Raw genomic sequence first — 21622 nt, 5'->3', positions numbered from 1 at the left:
ACCAGGGTCAAGCTAAGCCACTCCCCTTCAGACCGACCCCAACCATCCATTCACCACCACCAGGGTCAAGCTAAGCCACTCCCCTTCAGACCGAACCCAACTACCCATTCACCACCACCAGGGTCAAGCTAAGCCACTCCCCTTCAGACCGAACCCAACTACCCATTCACCACCACCAGGGTCAAGCTAAGCCACTCCCCTTCAGACCGAACCCAACTATCCATTAACCACCACGAGGCTCAAGCTAAGCCACTCCCCTTCAAACCGAACCCAACTACCCATTCACCACCACCAGGGTCAAGCTAAGCCACTCCCCTTCAGACCGAACCCAACTATCCATTAACCACCACGAGGGTCAAGCTAAGCCACTCCCCTTCAAACCGACCCCAACTATCCATTAACCACCACCAGGGTCAAGCTAAGCCACTCCCCTTCAAACCGACCCCAACTATCCATTAACCACCACCAGGGTCAAGCTAAGCCACTCCCCCTCAGACCGAACCCAACTACCCATTCACCACCACCAGGGTCAAGCTAAGCCACTCCCCTTCAGACCGAACCCAACTATCCATTAACCACCACGAGGGTCAAGCTAAGCCACTCCCCTTCAGACCGAACCCAACTACCCATTCACCACCACCAGGGTCAAGCTAAGCCACTCCCCTTCAGCCCGACCCAACTACACATTCACAACCACCAGGGTCAAGCTAAGCCACTCCCCTTCAGACCGACGCCAACTACCCATTCACCAGCACCAGGGTCTAGACCCCGGGGGGTTTCATCGGATCGGTTCTCCCCTCCCGAATGATACTCCTGCACAACGGGGCCTAATCGCCAAAACTCCATTATATTCATTAGCTTATTCCTGGCAATAAATATGTATTCTTAAATGAAAACCGTTTCTCCTGATTGAACTAGTTGATGGTGAATATGTATACCTTAATCTAAAGTGTTACCCAAATGAAATGTGAGTTTACCTCTTTGAGTGCCACGACGCCCACCAGCTTCCCAATACTGGTGACGTAGGCGTGGCTGAGCCCCAGCAGAGAGAACAGGGTGTGGGTCTGAGGGAGAGAGAGGACAGTCAGGGGTTAATCTCAATCTTTATTTATTTAATGTGTTGTAGTGTGACGGCGTTCTGTCTGCATGGCTGCACGGCACCTCGTAAACAATGTGTCCCGAAGAGAGGACTTATAGGGAGAAATACAGCGCCAGGTAACGGCATTCAAATTCAAGATTTTAAAGATTGAGGAAGTTGGGGAAAATAAAATGTGGAAGAGAGACCTCCAAACATTGTATGTGCCAAGGGTCAAGCTCCATAATAACTGGATTCTACAATTCCAATGCTGCAATTTTTCTAAGAAGACCGTGCCTCCGAATGTTTCATTAAACCCTAGTCTGTGACTCTAGTTCACTTTTAAAAATGTCTAGTTTCTAAGCATAAGCTGATACAAACCCTGACATTTAAAAAAATGTACAACAACTTTAAAACAGTTTTTATAGGATAAACCTGACATTGGTGAAGGGCCCCTTTAAACTGTTGATAAAAGAGAGTTAGAACAGAAGAGTACAAGCAGAACCACACAGTAATTAGGAATGTCCAAAAATAATTAAATGAAAGTGAATATTAAATAAATGAAACGTTTTAAAATATACTTTTAAGTTCTGGGAGATAATTTTAAAACACCATCTTGCCGAGAGTTAAATTAGAAGATTGCGACCACTCTAATGTTTTATGCATGACCCATGAAACAACATCCAACAAACAGTTACCTTAGCTTAGCTTAAAGGTCAACTATTTTGCAAAATCCACGTTTTCATGTCTTCTATGCATAAATATGTGTATAAGAGAGATTTGGAAAGTCTCAGGAACAAAGATTCTCTCTCTTTTTGATCCATTTATATAAAAAACTGTCTGAAAATGAGCTGATCAGATGTTGGCCACTTTATGATGTCATAACGATGTTTTGGCTTGTGTAACCATTAGCCAATCATCAACCAAGGTACACCCCCCCCCCACACCTTATCACCTGAATCTCCTCCTAGAGCACCATTGTGTGTTTTTTAAACCAATCATCTCTCAGAGGGGCGTGGCCAGCAGCAGCTCATTAGCATTTAAAGCGACAGACACAGAATCAGCCCATTTGAAACAGGACTGAAACAGAGGGGATTATGGGATGCTACAATTATCTGTTTGGTATTGAGAGCCAATCACTTCAGAGACACGTTTTGTATATATCTGAGACCTATAATACAGTATAATAGGGGACCTTTAAAGACCAAAAACTTGCTAGATTGATTCTGTCCAAATGTAAGCAGGATTCCTAAGCACGGATTCAGACCAGAAAACAACCTCAAGGCCTGCATCGGTTGTGTTTCAGATTCCTGTGAGCTACAATGCATCAAAGAGATGCAGTTGGAGAAAGAGATGAATGTGTTGAGAGGGTTTATCAGTGGGGATGGCACGGTAATACTTATTCAGGTCTGTTAATAATGCATTTGCACGGATAGACTTTGCAAAGCCTAGCCTTCTAACAAACATCGTGCTCCAACTGTTAAACAAATATTCTACCCTCCTAAAGGAAAAGATTCATGGCCGACAACAACATGACCCATGTATGCAACACTGCTGCTGCTTCTTTCTATTTAAAAATATATTTTGCAGCATTTTTAAAGATTGGTCAGCCCCAATTAAAGATGAAACACTAGATTTAAAGTGCAACTTTGTGCCAAAGCTGAGATCTGGGGAGTTATAACAAAATTTCATGCAAAATACTGAAATATCGATCACTCAATGTAGCCTATAGTGTACATCGATAGTTTAGTCAAAGGGATTTGTATCCGATTACACTTTTCTTTCAGCTTTTATCCAATGATTTTGGCTAGTTTCGACCAATACAGCACCTCACTACATACAATATCAAATGTCCAAACACTGCATAACGGTTTTTAATACTCAGAGACAATATATATCCACTAATGTTTGTTTCATACAAAAACTGGAGTATTGTCCCCAAATTTCAACCTATTCATTTAAATTCTTCCGCTTAAAAATGTAAAATGGCAAGTGCCCATGACTTGTAATTGCATAATCAGTGTCTGTATATGATCTTTGTATGAGACATCGTGTCCGCCAGGTGTTTCCGGGCTCACCTTGTGCAGCGAGGTCCTCTCCACCAGCTGAAAGGGGGAGGGGTCTATCCGGATCTGCTCCATATCGATTGGTTTATCCAGCTCCTCCTCTTCCCACGCTTTAATCTGCATCAGCCAATCACAGAGGCAGAGAGACAGACTCAGATTACACAGAGTTTATAATTATTGATAAGCATTGATTGGTTTTTACACTGTTGGATGTGTGGAAGGTAAATCAATAGGGGTCAGTACCTCCTCTGGAGACATGGGGTCCGTCAGCGTGGGGGCGGGGGTCTCCTGAGGAAGAGGGAGAGATGGTGTTTCAATGTTATTTATCTTAAACCTGCCTGCCTGCCTGCCTGCCCGCCCGCCCGCCCGCCCGCCCGCCTGCCCGCCTGCCCGCCCGCCTGTCTGCCCGCCCGCCTGCCTGCCCGCCTGCCTGCCTGCCTGCCTGTCTGCCTGCCTGCCTGCCTGCCTGCCTGCCTGCCTGCCTGCCTGCCTGCCTGCCTGCCTGCCCGCCTGCCTGTCTGTCTGCCTGCCTGCCTGCCTGCCTGCCTGCCTGCCTGCCTGCCTGCCTGCCTGCCTGCCTGCCTGCCTGCCTGCCTGCCTGCCTAGTGTTTCTGGAAGAGTGTGTCTGTTTTATGACCGTTATTTTTCTGCAACAGATTTCAATTTTGCTGTTTTTGCGATTTGAAATAACATCAATTATGAGACTAGATATAATCTTCAATTTCAGACAGTCATTTTGCATCTTTTCCTGGTTTCAAACGATCTCTTATCTTTTTAATGTGTTTGTTTGTGTTGATAAACAAACACACAGATGGACAGGCAGTCAGTTTGAAATGCAGACGATGATAAGATGGCCCCTGCTGGTTTCACTTCACAACATGTCCTCCTCTCCTTCATGTTTGCATCATGTCACGCTCCTTCATGTGAGGTTGACCCCGTCTGAGCTGTCGCTGCGACCTCGACAGCGGAGCAGTAATACACTCTCAGGATTTAGAGGTCAGAGGTCACGAGCGTTTGAGGCTGATGTTACCTGAGGTTCAGCCTGACCCGACAGAGAGGTGGAGGAGAAGAGCCTCTGAAGAGCTCCCCTGACAGATGGCAGCCTGCGCTTGTCTGCAGGAAATGGTACAGAAACACTCAACTTGATTTATTCATAATTCACCTGTTTTACATACATGCAGTCCCAAGTGGTGAAGGGGAAGGTATGTTTATTTATACAGCACATTTTCATACACAAAAAAAGTGTTGCAGCAGCAGCATAAATCAAAACGAGGCATTGCACATAATAAAAAATCAAAAGAGTAGAAATGAAACTAAAATATGAACATCTTAAAATAGAAATAGAAATAAACGAGGATTAGAAAGTAAGGAAATTATACAGATGACCGTGAAGATAACCAATCTAGAAACTGTCTGACAAATAAAAACACGATTGAAGGATGCACCTGTCCGTACAGCATGTTACATTATATTTAATAGAGCGGTGCAGGGATGATGTATTTCCGTAGGCCGACCCGGAAGTAAGCTGCGCATGGGTTCCCTCGACAAAAAAAGCAACGGGATTTCTCCATAGGATTTTGGAAAATAGCTCGAAATAAGGTCTGTGGAAAACGAACCTGTTTGATGAATGCACGTTTTGTTCAGCCGGATAATCTCCACATGTATAATTTTCGAATAATAAATCTAATCGCCAGAAGCTAAATGCTAACGTTATTCTATAAACAAACTACAGCAGGGTCGCTGCTTCAACGTCACGCCAACTTAAGATCGATATTCAAAAATACAGATTCAAAATGGTACGAGTTGAAGCGTTTGTTTTAACAGTCTGCAGGAGGCAGGGACTTGCTTTCAAGCAGAACACGGCAAACAAACTTAGCGGGAGTGTTTACGTGTTCGGCGTAATGACGTACAACGTCCTCGACAACTTCTGTAGTCCTATTCAGCCACTCGGTAACAACCATTGTTTTTCAGACACGTAAATGTCACGATTCTTGTGTTGTGTCACGTTTTTGGTTTTGTGTGTCTGGTAGTGGGTGTTTTGCTGTTCTCCTTGTCATGTTTTCCTCCCTGTGTATCGTCTGGTCTTTCTCCCTGTGTTTTCCTGTCTGTCGTTAGTTTCCCTGGTGTGTCTAATTTCCTGATTGTTTTCACCTGTCATCCCTCCTGTGTCTCCTGTCAGTCCCGCCCCTTATTGTTCCCACCTGTGTCTTGTTACCCTGTGTTTAAATTCCCCTGTCTCCCAGTGTTCAGTGTCAGTTCGTTTTTGTCTCTTGCCTTGGTCAGGTCTATGCTCTTTGGTACTATAGAAAAGTTTGTTCCTCACCACGTGAGCGATTTTCATTTTGTTCTCTATTTTTGTCATCTCAATCTGAGATTAGTTAGTGACCATTTTTTGTTCATCGTGTTTTGTAAAAATAAAGTATCTTACCAATACTTTACCTCTGCCTCCCGGGTCGTGCAATTGGGTCCTACCTCCTAAGTGTTTGAGTTCTTAACAGTAAACTCTTCAAAAATCACCAGTGGGGTCACTGCTGATGTATTTAATGTCATAGAACAAAACGTGATCGGTCTCTTAAATTTGTTTCAACCACAGACCTTATTTCCAGCTATTTTCAAAAAACATTTTCAAAAAAATGTTGACTCTGAGACGAGGGAACGTTTTAGGACTCGTTCCTGCACCACTCTATATGCATGTGCAGTGTGAGTGTTACCTGAGTCTGAGTGGTTGGTGGAGGGCTCCTGAGCTCTGGGGGTCTGTAGGGGTCCGTTACGCTCCTCCTGGCCTGGAGCAGTCTGCAGGAACAGCATCATTCAAAACCGCATCATCAATATTTATTTAGAGATAATACGCTGGGTTTAATCTAAGGCGATAAACAGTGATGTTCTCCTGTCATGTTGTAAAAGTTACATCATGTTATCACACCAGTAAATTAAAGCTACTCGAGGATGCTGCTGAGAAAAGTATCCAGATCTGTTACTTGGTAAACTTCATTTTAAGATATATAAGAAAAACATCTGTATTTAAAGAATATTTTAAATCTAGTACAGCTTCCAAAATGTATGTAAGTAGAAGTGTAAATAATGTTTAAATAGCAAAACTCAACCGAATCACAAGAATTAAAAAATTGTAATACAGCCTTTTAGTAAATGTACTTTCCTTCTGGATGTTTTCCCCACCTTGTCTGCACTCTGCTCTCCGCCCTCCTCGTCCACGAAGCTGAACGACTCCCAGCTGACTTTGGATCCCGGTGAACTCTGACCTCTCTCAAAGACTCGCCTCTCCGGAGAGAGCCACCAGTCCAAGATGGCCTGGAGCTCCGTCCTCTCGATGGAGCCCAGGAGGATCATGGATTCTGCACCGAGAGAAGAGTGTCACAAGCTCAAATTAAAAACACGCTATATCTGTTAAAAATGTGTGGTTATATTTTCTTGTATGGGACTGTTTATTGGCGGAAAGATGAGTTTCCTGGAGTTCGTAACGATTCAGGTAGATACTGTATATAAGCTTTACCCTGACATGCACCTCTTCAGAAATCTTAGTCGATGACGCAGACCACAACTGTGATTCATTAGCTTGTTAGCTTGGGGGGGGGGGGGGGGTCCTTGGCTAGTCCGCCCCTGAAAATGTCTATGCAAACGTTATTATTAATAATAAAAAAAATAATAAAAAATAAAAAACATTAATCCATTTTTTTTAATCTTTTTTTATTTATTTTTATTTTCCATTTTAATTATAAATATCCTAAAGTCTCCACATTTTATTATATTTTTAATGTGTTTCTGGTCCTCTTTCAGTTGAGACAGTGTAGATGAAGGATGTGTCAGGATCGTCAGGATGTAGAACTATTGTGTGAACATTGGATAAAGCCAGGTTCATATTCTTGTTTCATGTTGTTGACATATTAGAGTCAAAGGTTTGCACAGAGCGAAATATCTTTGTGTTGCGCCATAAATCAGATAACGCTGCATTTCCTCGTTGCCCCCGGTCTGCACGTTGTTTCTCTTTCAGAAACACAGAGGACTATTGGTATGATGCGATCACAGACAAGCTACAAACGGTGTCCGCCAAAAGTCGAGTCCAGTGTCTCTGGAGTGTCATTTGTATTTGTTATAGTTTATAGTTTTTTAACTTGATGCTGTTGGCTGTTGCATTGTTGCATTGTTGGAGGAGCTCAGGTCAGAAGAATTTAAATGCAAATCCATTTCTACTCTATAGCTTTGTGCACATGAAAATAAAACCTTTGAATCTTTTGAATCCCACCTTTAGAGTCCACCAGCGGGATGGTTTTCAGAGACGTGGTGTCCAGCAGGACGCTCAGCTCTCGATAGGTGGAGTGAGAAGACAGGAACTTCACTTTGCGCACCATGATGTCCTCCACGAAGATGTTGTACTTACTGAGGACGCAGAGACATGACAATAAATACCTTTAGGCAGTGCCACCAGACTCAGGGACAGTTTCATGGGCCATAAGACTGATAAACACCTGAACTTTGGAAAGAACCTCCATAACATTCATCTGTTTGCAACTTATACATTATTTATCTAATATATTATATTCCAATTACTTATATAGACTCCTCTTGACTCTATGGGAAAACATTAAAGGTCCCCTATTATACTGTTTCTCATCAATATATTACAGGTCTCAGATATATACAGAACCTGTCTCTGATTGGCTGAAACACCAAACAGATCATTGCAGCATTACCCATAATCCCCTCTGTTTCAGCTCTGTTTCCAAAGTGCTGATTCTCTGTCTGTTACTTTAGATGAAAATAAGGAGCCCCTCCCCACGCCCCTCTGAGAGATATTTGGTTACAAAGAAGTCAATGGTGCTCTAGGAGGAGATTCAGGTGATAAGGAGGGGGGGGGTTACCTTGGTTGCTGATTGGCTAATGGTTACACAACCCAATAAATCGTTATGACATCATAAAGTGGCCAAAATCTGATCAGCTCATTTTCAGACAGGTTTTTATAGAAATGGATCAGGACAAAAAGAGAGAGAATCTTTGTTCCTGAAACTTTCAGAGTCTCTTTCCACAGAGGGGACACATGTTGATGTAGAAGAGATATGAAGAAGAGGGGACACATGTTGATGTAGAAGAGACATGAAGAAGAGGGGACACATGTTGATGTAGAAGAGATATGAAGAAGAGGGGACACATGTTGATGTAGAAGAGACATGGAGAAGAGGGGACACATGTTGATGTAGAAGAGATATGAAGAAGAGGGGACACATGTTGATGTAGAAGAGACATGAAGAAGAGGGGACACATGTTGATGTAGAAGAGACATGAAGAAGAGGGGACACATGTTGATGTAGAAGAGACATGAAGAAGAGGAGACACATGTTGATGTAGAAGAGACATGAAAAAGAGGAGACACATGTTGATGTAGAAGAGACATGAAGAAGAGGGGACACATGTTGATGTAGAAGAGACATGAAGAAGAGGGGACACATGTTGATGTAGAAGAGACATGAAGAAGAGGGGACACATGTTGATGTAGGCGTCTTCAGCGTTAGTTACCTGGTGTGCCCGAGGGCCAGCTCAGGCAGGTAGGGCAGCTTCTTCACCTGGATGATGGAGTCGTAGAGGGACGGCTGCAGACCCTGAGCCACCATGTTGGCCAGGATCACGGCCACCATCATGGGCAGGATGTGAGAGATCTGCCCCGTCAGCTCGAAGCAGATCACTGCGGTGGAGACGGTGTGAGTGACAGCTCCCGTCATCGCTGCTGCACCTGGAGGAAAAGGTAGGATATGTGATCAAAATGAGATTAAAATAAAGCCTTGTTAAAAAAAGTATGGTGTGTTATTGTGTTATTTACTAATAAGTGCTACCAAGCTATCAAGTGAAAATGGTCATATTGTTTCAAAATATTCATATTATATAACTTGGATGTTTAAATGGGGTGCAATATTGAAATGTTTAGAAAATCTAGCACTTTCAGTGTCATTCATTGAAATCACAAGTCTTCAATTACTCTTATGGCCGACACTAAGGTTTTAATACACCGACCGATGACGGCGTATCCTCCCGGCAGGATGCGGTACACGATCCCATCAAACAGGATCCCGTTGGGGAACAGCGTGGCCATGATCTCTCCTACGAGGCGGCCGAAAGCAGCTCCTGGAGAAGATAAGGCACGGCGGTGAAGACAAATGGAACTGGAGCTCAGCAGGAGATACCAACACAGTCTCACGGCATTTCGTGTTATAGTCACGAAATGAATCTATTGGTTCGTGTTCACCAACACGATTTCGCCATTTTTTCGTGTCACACAGAACGATTTTTAAAGCAATGTAAATGAACAAATTAGAAGGAAAAACAGATTTCAGTATTCTGACACAGAACGATTTTAGAAGCAATGTATTTCTATTGGTAACTACATGGTAACTACCTGCACCAAATAATAACAAATTAGAAGGAAAATAATATGACAAAAAATACAGATGTCAGTATTCTGAGGCTCTGAGCCATTTCTTTTCCACGCAGACGGCAAAAAAACTCAGACATTATACAATTTAAAATGAAAGGGATAGGGTTAGGGTTAGATATTGAGTAAGAATATGTTTTTATGAACCACACAGTTTCTGGTATTCCAAGACCCGACCGGACAAAAAGACGTGGTGCACACGAAACACACTACCAATAGAAATACATTGCTTTTAAAATCGTTCTGTGTGACACGAAAAATATTTGAAAATTGTGATGGTGAACACGAATCAATAGATTAAATTAATTTCGTGACTAGAACACGAAATGCCGTGAGACTGGGCTGGAGATACAGCGCTCACATTACAACATCCTCTTACCTAATATGAAAACCGGCATGAAGGCTCCGGAGGGGATGGGCATGGTGGTGGAAACTGCTGACATCCAGAACTGAACACAAACACAGGATCAACACCAGAGGTTTCTAATGCTACAACATGTAAAGGTGACGGCACTCAGCTAATTCAAATAGTATAATGAAATATGGCCCACATATTAAAGGTGGGGTAGGTAAGTTTGAGAAACCGGATTGAGATACACTTTTTGTTATATTCCATGGAATGCTCTTAACATCCGATAGCAATGAATATCTGAAGTGCTTTGACAAAAAATCCATAAAAAAATATCATCTGTGGAAGCCGTGGCGCTGTAAAAAGCACGACCAATCATCTGAGCCGGCCCGGCTAAAGTAACTGGATGGCCTACCTGCCTGTCAGCCTTCCATCTGTGCACAAACTTATCTCGTGCCCTCATTGGTCATGTGCGCGTTCGTGTGTGTTGGAGGAGGGGCTCTGGAAGGAAGTCTGAAGGAAGGGGCAGATTTTTTCCGGCTGTGTATTTTCAAATTCTAGCGCACTCGAGCTGGTTTCTCCAAAATTACCTACCCCACCTTTAACCTTGTGCTTGTCATATATTGTACTAATTAAATAAATATTTAAAAATATATATCATAGTATTCATGTGTGCCCACTTTTCAAATAAAATCAATAAATTAAAGTTGGAAACATTTTCAAACAAATCTTAGTTGATACAAAAAAAGGCCAATAACTTAGTAACATAATAATAATAATGCATTTTATTTATATAGCGCTTTTCACAACTCAAAGACGCTTTACAGTATGAGGGAGGGTAGACAAACAAGGACAGGCAAACAAGTATAGCTCTCAAGTCTCACGCAATTGGGAGACACACGCATTTCACTCCATTCACACACTCACACGCCACACCTTGTATTTCTCACCCAGAGATTCCTTTCCAGGGTACCGCCCACCAAGTTGCGCCGCAATTTTGTAAACAAACTAGGCTTGTTTGAGACGCGTGCAAACCACTAGCACCCCCCGCCCCCCCCCCCCCCCCCCGTTGACATTCGCGATACGGAGGGCTTCATGGGAACTTTGAGGGGAGCCAGAAGTTGGAGTACCAAACATCGCTGCCAAAATCTCACTCTGAACTCTGTTCAAAACTTGAGAGCCCTGAAGTAAGTATAGTAAAATAAAATAAACAAAACAAAAAAAAGGCAGTGAAGAGAAAGTTGATTGAGAGGCATAACAAGCTTGAAATCTACGCCTTCTCTTTCCTCTTTTTATAAGCAATCTGAAGCTTCTGTATTAAAGAATGAGCTGCTAACAACATACATGAAACCCTCTGGAGAGCTGTGATGTAGGCTGTTGTGTTTCTTAAGGCATGTTCAAGTATCAAGCATCCTTTAACTACATTTGATTGATTTTGCTAACTTATAACTGAACTGATAAGGCGATATACCTCTAGTGAGCGGCCCAACCCTTCATATCTTTTTGTGTGTGTGGCCCTCGGAGACCGGACACCCCTGCTGTAGACAGAAGAGAGATGAGGTACCTTCATGATGATGAAGAGGATGAGGATGACGAAGACGCTGACGTGAGGATGAAGCCACGCGGCGGAGCGACCCAGGCCGGGAGGATTCACAGATCCTGTGATTTTGGTCCAGGTGAAGTTATCAAACAGGGAGTTGATGCACTCTCTGGGCATCAGCTGCAGGAAGACACACACAGACACGTCTTTACACTTCATTTGAAAACAAAAAGTTTTGTGCCAGGGCTTTGAGATATAAAGAAAATCATATATGACAATATGTTTGACCAAAGGTTTGCTATTAACATTGATTATGCTAATTGACTTGTTAAAGGCAACTAATAGAACTGGTCAATTCAGATTATTTTACTGTAATACTGCCTTTAAAAAAGGGTTAAAACGACCATTAGAATATCCAAAATCTTTTTCTTCTAACTTATTACTCACTTACTTCTTCTAACAGCCTCAACAAAGTGATTACACTTGAGGCATTCAATCAGACTTCTTCTCAAAAGCTTCTATACAAATGAGTCCAGACGTAGAACTAGCCAACACAACTACTAAGACGAGTCAAATGGGCGGACTTTCCCTCAAAGTTCCTCATAATATTCTTATTGTTACAGCCTCCATTTTACTTCAACATAGTCAATATAACCTTCCTTTTTCAAAATATGTCTTAAATATTAAATGAACACGTATCAAAAAGAAGTCAAACATTGATTAAGTCGAACCTCTCCAGCCATGAACTGTCCGAATCCAGGAGGAAACGTTAAGGTGGCGATGATCAGCGTCACTGCACCTGGATAGATCAGACGACTGCACACACACACACACACACACACGCACGCACGCACACACACACACACACACACACACACACACACACACAGACACAGACACAGACACACACACACACACACACACACACACACACACACACACACACACACACACACACACACACACACACACAGACACAGACACAGACACACACACACACACACACACACACACACACACACACACACACACACACACACACACACACACACACACACACACACACACACACATTAACAGGAAGGTCGTTCTTAGACAGCAACAACAAACCGAGTGAGGCTAACAGCGGTTCGTGTCTCAGTGTGTTTTGCACCGCAGTGATTTTCCTCTCGCTGTAATGGAGGAGCCTAATGTTCCCTGACTGCTGAGGCTCTGAGGATAAGTGAATCTGAACACCGAGTGAACAACTGGCTGAAAGGTTGTTAAAGCCACTGCTGTCCGGCCCGCTGTACTGGGACTGATGAGAGCGAGTGTGTGTGTGTGTGTGTGTGTGTGTGTGTGTGTGTGTGTGTGTGTGTGTGTGTGTGTGTGTGTGTGTGTGTGTGTGTGTGTGTGTGTGTGAGGTGCATTAAGAGGAAGTGGATTTTAATGGTTTGTTCATGGGAGCACCATCTGAATCACTGTGGGGAAAAAGCCCAGTACCACGTCGCTTGTGCTTTGTATTTTTAGCAGGAATGCAATCAACTATTCATAACAGGGTTTGCATTTGTGTAAATTCCCCTTATTCTAAAACAGGGAGTGTTTAGTTACCTCTTTTATTTACTAGGAGAACTTAAAGGTGGAGAAAGTAAGGGATACATATGGAGAGGGTAAAGGGAGGCAACATGCCACTTGTGTTGTGTGTGTGTGTGTGTGTGTGTGTGTGTGTGAGTGTGTGTGTGTGTGTGTGTGTGTGTGTGTGTGTGTGTGTGTGTTCATTCTCACTGTCTGGTGAGGAAGCGTGTGAGCGCTGTGGGTCTCCTCATGAACAGGACCACCTGTCTGTTCAGGTAGACGAAGAACGCTCCCAGGAAGCCACACGAGATCCTGAAACATGAAAACAAATGTGTTTTTACTGATCACAGACAGACAGACAGACAGACAGACAGACAGACAGACAGACAGACAGACAGACAGACAGACACACAGACACACACACACACACACACACACACACACACACACACACACACACACACACACACACACACACACACACACACACACACACACACACACACACACACACACACACACACACACACACACACACACACACACTTATTCACCCTATGATTGCGAATGCAGGGAGCTCCTGCAGGTCGAAGGGGAAATCCATCCTGAAGTTCGTTTTGAAGAGAGCTGTGATGGTGACTGAGAAGAGTACCAAAAAAATGTAGCAAAGACATTTTTTTTATAAAAAGACAGATTTTAAATGTTAATTTTCAAGACATGCAAATAACATTGTTATAGGTGTTATACATCTATTAGGAAGGTGAAGAAGAGCTGTTTTGAACCGGCCTATAAATTGGAAAACATTATAATAAAGTATAAGAGTAAAGGAAATATAGGCAGAGAAAGTATGCAGGGATTAAATGTAACGTGTGTGTATTTAATGCTCTGGTGCTTCTGCTGCTGGACTGAGAATATGCTGCAGGTGATGAATTTGGTTTATCTGAAAAAGCACATATTACTAAGCCGTCATATTCAGCTACTTTCCACAAAAATGCCAGCTCAGTAGGCTGTGTGTGTGTGTGTGTGTGCGTGCGTGTGCGTGTGTATGTGTGTGTGTCTCACCAGCATCCTTGTTCCACACAGAGAGCACTCTGAATATGAAGGCGCTGAATGTGGCGGCAAAATATCCCCGCCAGTAATTCCTCACCGCAAAGTAGGTAGACGTGACCTCAATACTGAACAACACCCCTGGTGAGGGTGAGGGGCGAGAGAGAGAGAGAGAGAGAGAGAGGGGGAGAGAGAGAGGGGGGGTAGGAGTGTGAGAAATGACAGGGAGAGAGGGATTAAAGAGGAGGGGAAATGAGGATGGATGGTTTGGGAAATAAGAGGGAAGGAGGTGAAGAGGAGGGTGAGAGAAACAGGGAAGGGAGAGAGAGAGAGAAATCCGTTAAATAAGCAGAATGAGTCCAAACACACTCAAGCTGAGGGTGTAATTAAACACACAATGAGAACCACAGGGGCTGAATACACACACTTTATAGCATATTAACACACTCATACATGTACACACACACACACACACACACACACACACACACACACACACACACACACACACACACACACACACACACACACACACACACACACACACACACACACACACACACACACACACACAGTGAAGAAAATCATCAGAAACATTATGGTGAAACAGTGGAACAGAAGACAAGCATGGAATAATATATATTACAAAATAATTATTAATAGTTAATGGTTGACTTTTCCTTATATTGTAATTTAAAATTAAGTTAATAAATAAATAAACAGTTGGATTATAGACGGTATAAACCTTGAAGATCGTTTTGTAGACTTTTGTGCCTTTGCATTAGATACAAATATATATTTCTTCTATACATTGTTATCATGGATAGTGTGGTGCTTAGCAGGACTTGAATCTGGCATACAACTTTGCATTTTGATGACATTTAAGTTATTTTAAAACAGGCTTTTTGGACTTTCAATACATTTAAATCAAAAACAAAACTTTTAAGTTATTTAAAAAAAGGTAAATATAATATTTTAAGTCATAGTTAGATTTAAAATGTATTTAAAAACTGATTTTGTTGGACTTAAACCTGCATAAACCTTTCAATAAAAGAACTATTTTAAGCTATTTAAAAAAAGTATTTAAACCTGGATTTTTTAATAGATTTTTCGAACATGTTATATCAGTTTAATCCACTTGTTATTGACACCCTGTGCTACTGACATTTAACAGCTGATACTCCAAAAGTAAAGTCTCAGTATTGATCCATGGGTTTTGAGTGCAGGAGTTTCTCGTTGCAGTGTGCAGGATTTACCTCCGAGAGGAGTGCCGAAACAGCATCCCACCCCCACGGCACAGCCAACAGTCAGAATATCTGTGTAACCATAAGGGTTCTACTGACACAGAAAACAGAGAGGGGGGAAACAAAAGAGATGAGAGAGATAATGAGGGGTGAGAGGCGGGAGAGGATGAAGGGGAGGGAAAGAGAGGACAGTTGAGAAGCAGAAAGAGAATTAAAGATCAAGGAGGAGAGGACAGGGCGGGGGGACGTGACAGAGAGGAAGCAAAATGGAATAAAGTGAATAAATAATGCTCACTGGAGTGTGGTTAGAAATATGTCATAAAGAGGAGGATAGAATATATAAAAAGGGTGCACATGCAAACAAGAGAAATCAGAGGAAACAATTAAGCAATCAGGAAACAGTCCTTAAACACAACTGATTGCAGGCTGGAATGAATGGCAGCAGACATGATTTATTACCATCACTTATGGCCTTTTAGGGAACCTTTTGTTCTCATCGTCACCCCTGTCCTTCAAAACCTGCACTGGCTCCCTGTCCGTCAACGAATACACTTCAAAGTTCTCAATAACCAGCCCCCCCATCCTCACCGACCTGATCCACCACTACACCCCTTCCCGCAGCCTCCGCTCATCAGAAGCCAACCTCCTCTCTATCCCCACAACTGGGGGGACAGAGCCTTCCCCATCGCTGCCCCCACCCTCTGGAACTCCCTTCCACAACACATCAGAGACTGCACCGACACTTTCAAAACACTGACCAACACACACCTCTTCAGACTGGCTTTTAATTTGTGAATTATGTTGTGTTGCTGTTTAAATATTTTTTATTCTATTTTTTTCACCACTGTAAAGCGTCTTTGAGAACCGGAAAAAGCGCTTTGAAATAAATGTATTATTATTATTATTATTATTATTATTATTATTATTATTATTGTCAGGTTCATATCAGTATGTAGTATCTCTCCCCTGGGACATGTCTCCATGCTTTAATGTTCAAAAAGCTCCTTATTTTTCTCACACTGCCTGTGCTGCAGAACCTCTTTTCACCCTCTGTCTGAAACCAGAGCCCACTCTACTCTGTTGGGATTGGTCAACCGCTGAGGGATGTCCCGCCCCTAAGCCTATCACGTACAATGTGTTGGAGCGCTAGCGAATAGAAGTGCGGGTGTTATATAATGATGTCACTATGTTCAGGAAGTAAACAAAGGTGTCCAATGGATGCTTTTCTGGGGTGAAATGTCCGATTTTTAGCTTTTGCAGACCATTTACATGCACAACAACCTATACAACACACGACAGGAAAGGGAACCCCCCAAAAAACATAATAGGGCCCCTTTAAGGTGTATGTTGCATCACTGCTCACTGCTTTGAGGTGCGTTATTAAGGGAATAGTTTGACAGTTTTGGAAAACATGTTCATTTGTATTCCTGTAGCGAGTTACATGAAAAGATTTATACCACAGCGGATATTAGCCTAGCTTAGCATAAAGACTGGAAGCAGAGGGCAACAGCTAGCATGGCTCAGCCTAAAAGTATATAAAGCAAACATTTTAAAAGCACCTCAAAAGATCACTAATTCATAAAGTATAAATAATACATTTAACAGATACATAAAATAGACATGTTGTTGTATCCAGGCAACAGGTTCTCTGCTGCCTAGCAACCTCACATTATAGCTTTGAGGTTAAACCGGATTAAACTAGTGTCAATAATCCTCTGTTGTTGGGTAACATAGAGAGACATTTATACCTCTGTCAACATAGTGTTGTTTTCGGTCCGGTTTGTGGATGTGTCTGTTTGTCAGCAGGATACCAGGAACACTAGCAGCTTTTCCTGGAACTTCGTTTAGTATGCAAGAAATAACTTCTATCCTTTTGGACGGATCCGAATCAAAGGGAGCACACACGCATAATTGTTTCCTTGCCGCAGGTTTGTGCAATCCAAGTGTCATTCTAGTTACATAAGTGTACATGTTGTTTTCATTTAGATTCAGCTCACAGCGATGGGGGCTTTGCTGCCACGTTCTGGTGATAACTAACTCAGGCGGTACCATTTGTTTATTCAAATCGACTTGCCCCTAAATTGTTTCATTTATCATTGGTTTTCAACAACTTGGACTTAAATGTTTAGTATTTATTTAAATGCGTTATTCTCTGCAAAATTCCCCGAAATCTTTGACAAGTAAACTTTTATTTTGGATGCTTTTCCCCACATTAGGGGACATAACTAGGTCCGAACAAAATCACATGAATCTGGGATTAATTAACTTAATGTTTAAGTGCTGCAAGGCCAGTTCACCACATGTTCTCCTTTTACAAGCTTTAAAGGTCACATTTCTACTGATCATAATTCCATTGTTGAGGTCTACTAAAATAGATTTATATTGTGCAATTTTCCAAACTCACATTGGTTTCTCATACAACATCTCTGTATGTGTATTCACTCTCTGTCCTAAACAGCTTGTTGGAGCTCCTGCCCCCCCTCCCCCCCCTGTGAGCCCAGTGGCCGTCTGCGAGACAGCGAGACACAGCGAAACCCAGCCCGAACACACAAACACACCCGCAGCCTGGCTGGGAGTTTGTGTGTGTGCCCAGGCTGAGTTCCGCGGTGTCTCGCCGACCCCGCACCAGTGAGACAGCTCACAGTGTCCCGCTCCTCGCAGCAGCGAGCCTCGCAACGTCCCGCCGAGTGTGTGTGTGTGAGGAAGTCCGCGGATTGGTCCAAACGTAACGGCTCCGCGGAATGGCCCATTTGGACCAATCTGCGGAGCCGTTACGTTACGTCACTATACCCGATATACGTCACTATATCCGAAATACATCACTATACCCAGGAAGTAAACAATGGAAAAAGAGAAATGTCCAACGAGGCGTTCTGGGGCAGCATAGACAGATCTTTTCTGTGTTAGAGTTTTACTCGCTACAGGGTGTACTTTGAGGGTTTGTGACTCTGCAGACCGTTTACATGCATAAAAACCTTCATAACACACAAGGGGACGGGTGATAACCGGAAAAGCATGACATGGGACCTTTAATGATTAATTAAGCTAATGACATCCTGTAACCTGATGATTAGCATGGCATCGATCCTCTCATTTCACACAAAATAAATGTATGTATTTCTCAAAATGTTGAACTATTCCTTTAAAGTGAACCGAACCGTAGAACCCAAGGCTTTATTACAGGACTAACGGCTGGTTCATCTGCATTCATTCAGTTTTATCCACCACATTAATTATGCAGTGCACTGGTCTGAGGTCAGTTTTAACCTCCATGATACTGAATCAGGAGGATGAACCTGACCGGAGACCTGCGCCTGAACGCATCATGGAGAAGGGAGGAGGAGGAAGAGGGGGCGGGACTTGCCTCCCACGGGGGCAGCGAAACACGTGGCGACTCCCACGGCACACCCACACACCAACAGGTCCTGGTTACGGGTCCCACTCTGGGGTTAAAGGTCACAGACGAGCAGGGGGGAATGAGGAGGAGGGGGAGATAGAGAGAGCAGGGGGAGGGAGAGGGAGAGGGGGGAGGTTACTGTTAATACACATGCCAGACATAACCATAACACTATTAATACAGTGAGACATCAACAGAGAGGCGGTGCGAAAGGGCGAGCCAAAACAAAGACACGAGAAACATGGAGGGAGGGAGGGAGGAAGAGGGGGAGACAGATGGGAGAGTCACAGGGTTCCAACTTTCACTTCAATATTAAATTCAAGGTCCTTTTAGGGTAAAAATTGGCACGTTTGGTTAACTAAATCCTGTAGGAGCCTTATTTGGAGTTAAACAAGAGGAGGTATTGCTTAAAAAATGTTGCTTTGATAGAAAAACTTTATATATTTCTCAAGGTCATCCAAATATTTTCAAAATAAAGCTGAGAGTGTGCAGCCCTGCAGCTCTGGGACACTGGAAGTAGTCATACTCATGTTTAGTAGGTGAAATGTTACAATTTGTATCACCTTAATTCACTTGAGAGTTCACTAAAATGCGGATTTCTTTAGCAGTGGTGGGTGAGTATTTTCAATGTATGCTACTTCACCACATTTTAGATGCCAATATTCTACTTTTTGCTCCAGTACATTGGCTTTTAATTCATGACGTTTTAAAATAGTCTCATTGTATCATGTTTTTTACCTTCCACTATGTCTTCATGCTTTAAATCTTTGAGTCACAAGTCATTACAATATACTGGTGTATTGTGGAACCGTGAATATGTGCAAAAAACTGACTAGCATGGCTTCAAGTTCCTGTGGGAACCGTGTGATTTCACCCAAAACATCAGCAGCAAAGCAAGATATCACGTAAAAACTGCAAACCATATCTTCATTAACTGCATGCGGTGTGTTTTGGTCAGGGCCTCGGCTTACCTCATACACTCCGGAGAAGATGGACATGAACTGACTCAGCACTGCAGCACAGATACTGGCGATGTGCACGAACGGACCCTGGAGGGTAAACAGAAATATCATTAACCTAATCACAATATACAAGTAATACAACCGGTTACTTTCTGTTCCTTTTGGGTTTCCTGCAATGCAAGACATATCAATGAGATGTGTATTATGTAAGACAACAGAACAATGTGACCTTAGAAAAGAAGAAACCAACATGTTTAGTATTGATAGGAAAACCTGCCTTTCATTAAACATATTCAGTTAGCAGCCGATACGCCAACAATGAAACACGTGAGCACATACTACAGTTTAAAAAAGCAGAAATAACATCTGACCTGAAACAACTGAAATGTTGACTTTATTTAAACGTATTATGTCTGGTTTTTAACCAACATTATTTATAGTAATCCTGCCAGAGATGTATCGGTAACTTTAAAGGTCACCTATTATGCAAAATCCACTTCTTCATGTCTCTTCTACATCAACATTTGTCCCCTCTTCTTCATGTCTCTTCTACATCAACATGTGTCCTCTCTTCTCCATGTCTCTTCTACATCAACATGTGTCCCCTCTTCTTCATGTCTCTTCTACATCAACACGTGTCCCCTCTTCTTCATGTCTCTTCTACATCAACATGTGTCCCCTCTTCTTCATGTCTCTTCTACATCAACATGTGTCCCCTCTTCTTCATGTCTCTTCTACATCAACATGTGTCCCCTCTTCTTCATGTCTCTTCTACATCAACATGTGTCCCCTCTTCTTCATGTCTCTTCTACATCAACATGTGTCCCCTCTTCTTCATGTCTCTTCTACATCAACATGTGTCCCCTCTTCTTCATGTCTCTTCTACATCAACATGTGTCCCCTCTTCTCCATGTCTCTTCTACATCAACATGTGTCCCCTCTTCTTCATGTCTCTTCTTTATCAACATGTGTCCCCTCTTCTTCATGTCTCTTCTACATCAACATGTGTCCCCTCTTCTTCATGTCTCTTCTACATCAACATGTGTCCCCTCTTCTTCATGTCTCTTCTACATCAACATGTGTCCCCTCTTCTTCATGTCTCTTCTACATCAACATGTGTCCCCTCTTCTTCATGTCTCTTCTACATCAACATGTGTCCCCTCTGTGGAAAGAGACTCTGAAAGTTTCAGGAACAAAGATCCTCTCTCTTTTTGTCCTGATCCATTTCTATAAAAACCTGTCTGAAAATGAGCTGATCAGATTTTGCCTCCTGATTATGAAATATCATTACATGTGATCCCCACGTCTGAACCTAATGACACACAGGTGGTGTAATACACACACACACACACACACACACACACACACACACACACACACACACACACACACACACACAACACACACACACACACACACACACACACACACACACACACACACACACACACACACACACACACACACACACACACACACACACAGACACACACACACACACACACACGCAGATCACATCTCTACGTGGACGTGTTGAATCACAGCAGATGCATCACGCTGTAATTGCTGGATTTGACAGTTGCCCTGTGAAGGGTAATGGGAGAAAATGAATGTGCTTCCTTTGTCGGGGAATAATTTGCTTCCATCCCGTGAGAGGCCGGGAAGAGAGGAAACACGACAGAAGATGATTTATTACCCTCTGAGCGCAGAGCAGATGCAGTGATGGAGGAAGGAGGGAAGAGAGAGGAAGCAGGATGTTGGGGATGATGCTGGATCTGCTATCTGTGAATCTTTAATGAAAAGGGGGGTTTGTGTGTTACCTCTTTTCCGACTGGCATCCCGCTGCCGAGGCCGGCCGTCAGCCCGACCACTTTAGCCACGAAGGCTTTGAGCGTCAGATACTCTTTCAGGACCACTCCTCTCAGGATGGTCTTCAGCTCGGGGATACC

The 21622-nt window shown here is 42.9% G+C and overlaps 1 protein-coding gene across 3 annotated transcripts in view; it reads right to left on the bottom strand.

Annotated features, from left to right (window-relative positions):
* The window catches only part of clcn1b (chloride channel, voltage-sensitive 1b), a 26335-nt gene extending 4713 nt beyond the window's left edge, over window positions 1-21622 (bottom strand). For 2 of the 3 annotated variants that reach the window (XM_079691463.1, XM_079691464.1), the window contains exons 1-18: window positions 21494-21622; window positions 19683-19760; window positions 15327-15405; window positions 14086-14211; window positions 13578-13662; window positions 13234-13335; window positions 12201-12285; window positions 11494-11649; window positions 9960-10029; window positions 9163-9273; window positions 8671-8884; window positions 7403-7536; window positions 6319-6494; window positions 5853-5934; window positions 4172-4254; window positions 3385-3429; window positions 3154-3258; window positions 978-1064 (exon numbers count right to left, since the gene is read on the bottom strand). In XM_079691463.1, the coding sequence (XP_079547589.1) occupies window positions 978-1064; window positions 3154-3258; window positions 3385-3429; window positions 4172-4254; window positions 5853-5934; window positions 6319-6494; window positions 7403-7536; window positions 8671-8884; window positions 9163-9273; window positions 9960-10029; window positions 11494-11649; window positions 12201-12285; window positions 13234-13335; window positions 13578-13662; window positions 14086-14211; window positions 15327-15405; window positions 19683-19760; window positions 21494-21511 (1836 nt within the window). In that variant the 5' untranslated portion in view covers window positions 21512-21622. Of the gene's footprint in view, window positions 1-977; window positions 1065-3153; window positions 3259-3384; window positions 3430-4171; window positions 4255-5852; window positions 5935-6318; window positions 6495-7402; window positions 7537-8670; window positions 8885-9162; window positions 9274-9959; window positions 10030-11493; window positions 11650-12200; window positions 12286-13233; window positions 13336-13577; window positions 13663-14085; window positions 14212-15326; window positions 15406-18678; window positions 18758-19682; window positions 19761-21493 lie in introns of those variants that run through there. The other variant, XM_079691465.1, reaches the window with a different exon arrangement.

Source organism: Notothenia rossii (genome assembly GCF_949606895.1).
Source record: "Notothenia rossii genome assembly, chromosome: 7".
Taxonomy (NCBI): domain Eukaryota; kingdom Metazoa; phylum Chordata; class Actinopteri; order Perciformes; family Nototheniidae; genus Notothenia; species Notothenia rossii.
Note: the sequence above shows the minus strand (reverse complement) of the source record. Positions and strands in the feature narration are given on the sequence as shown.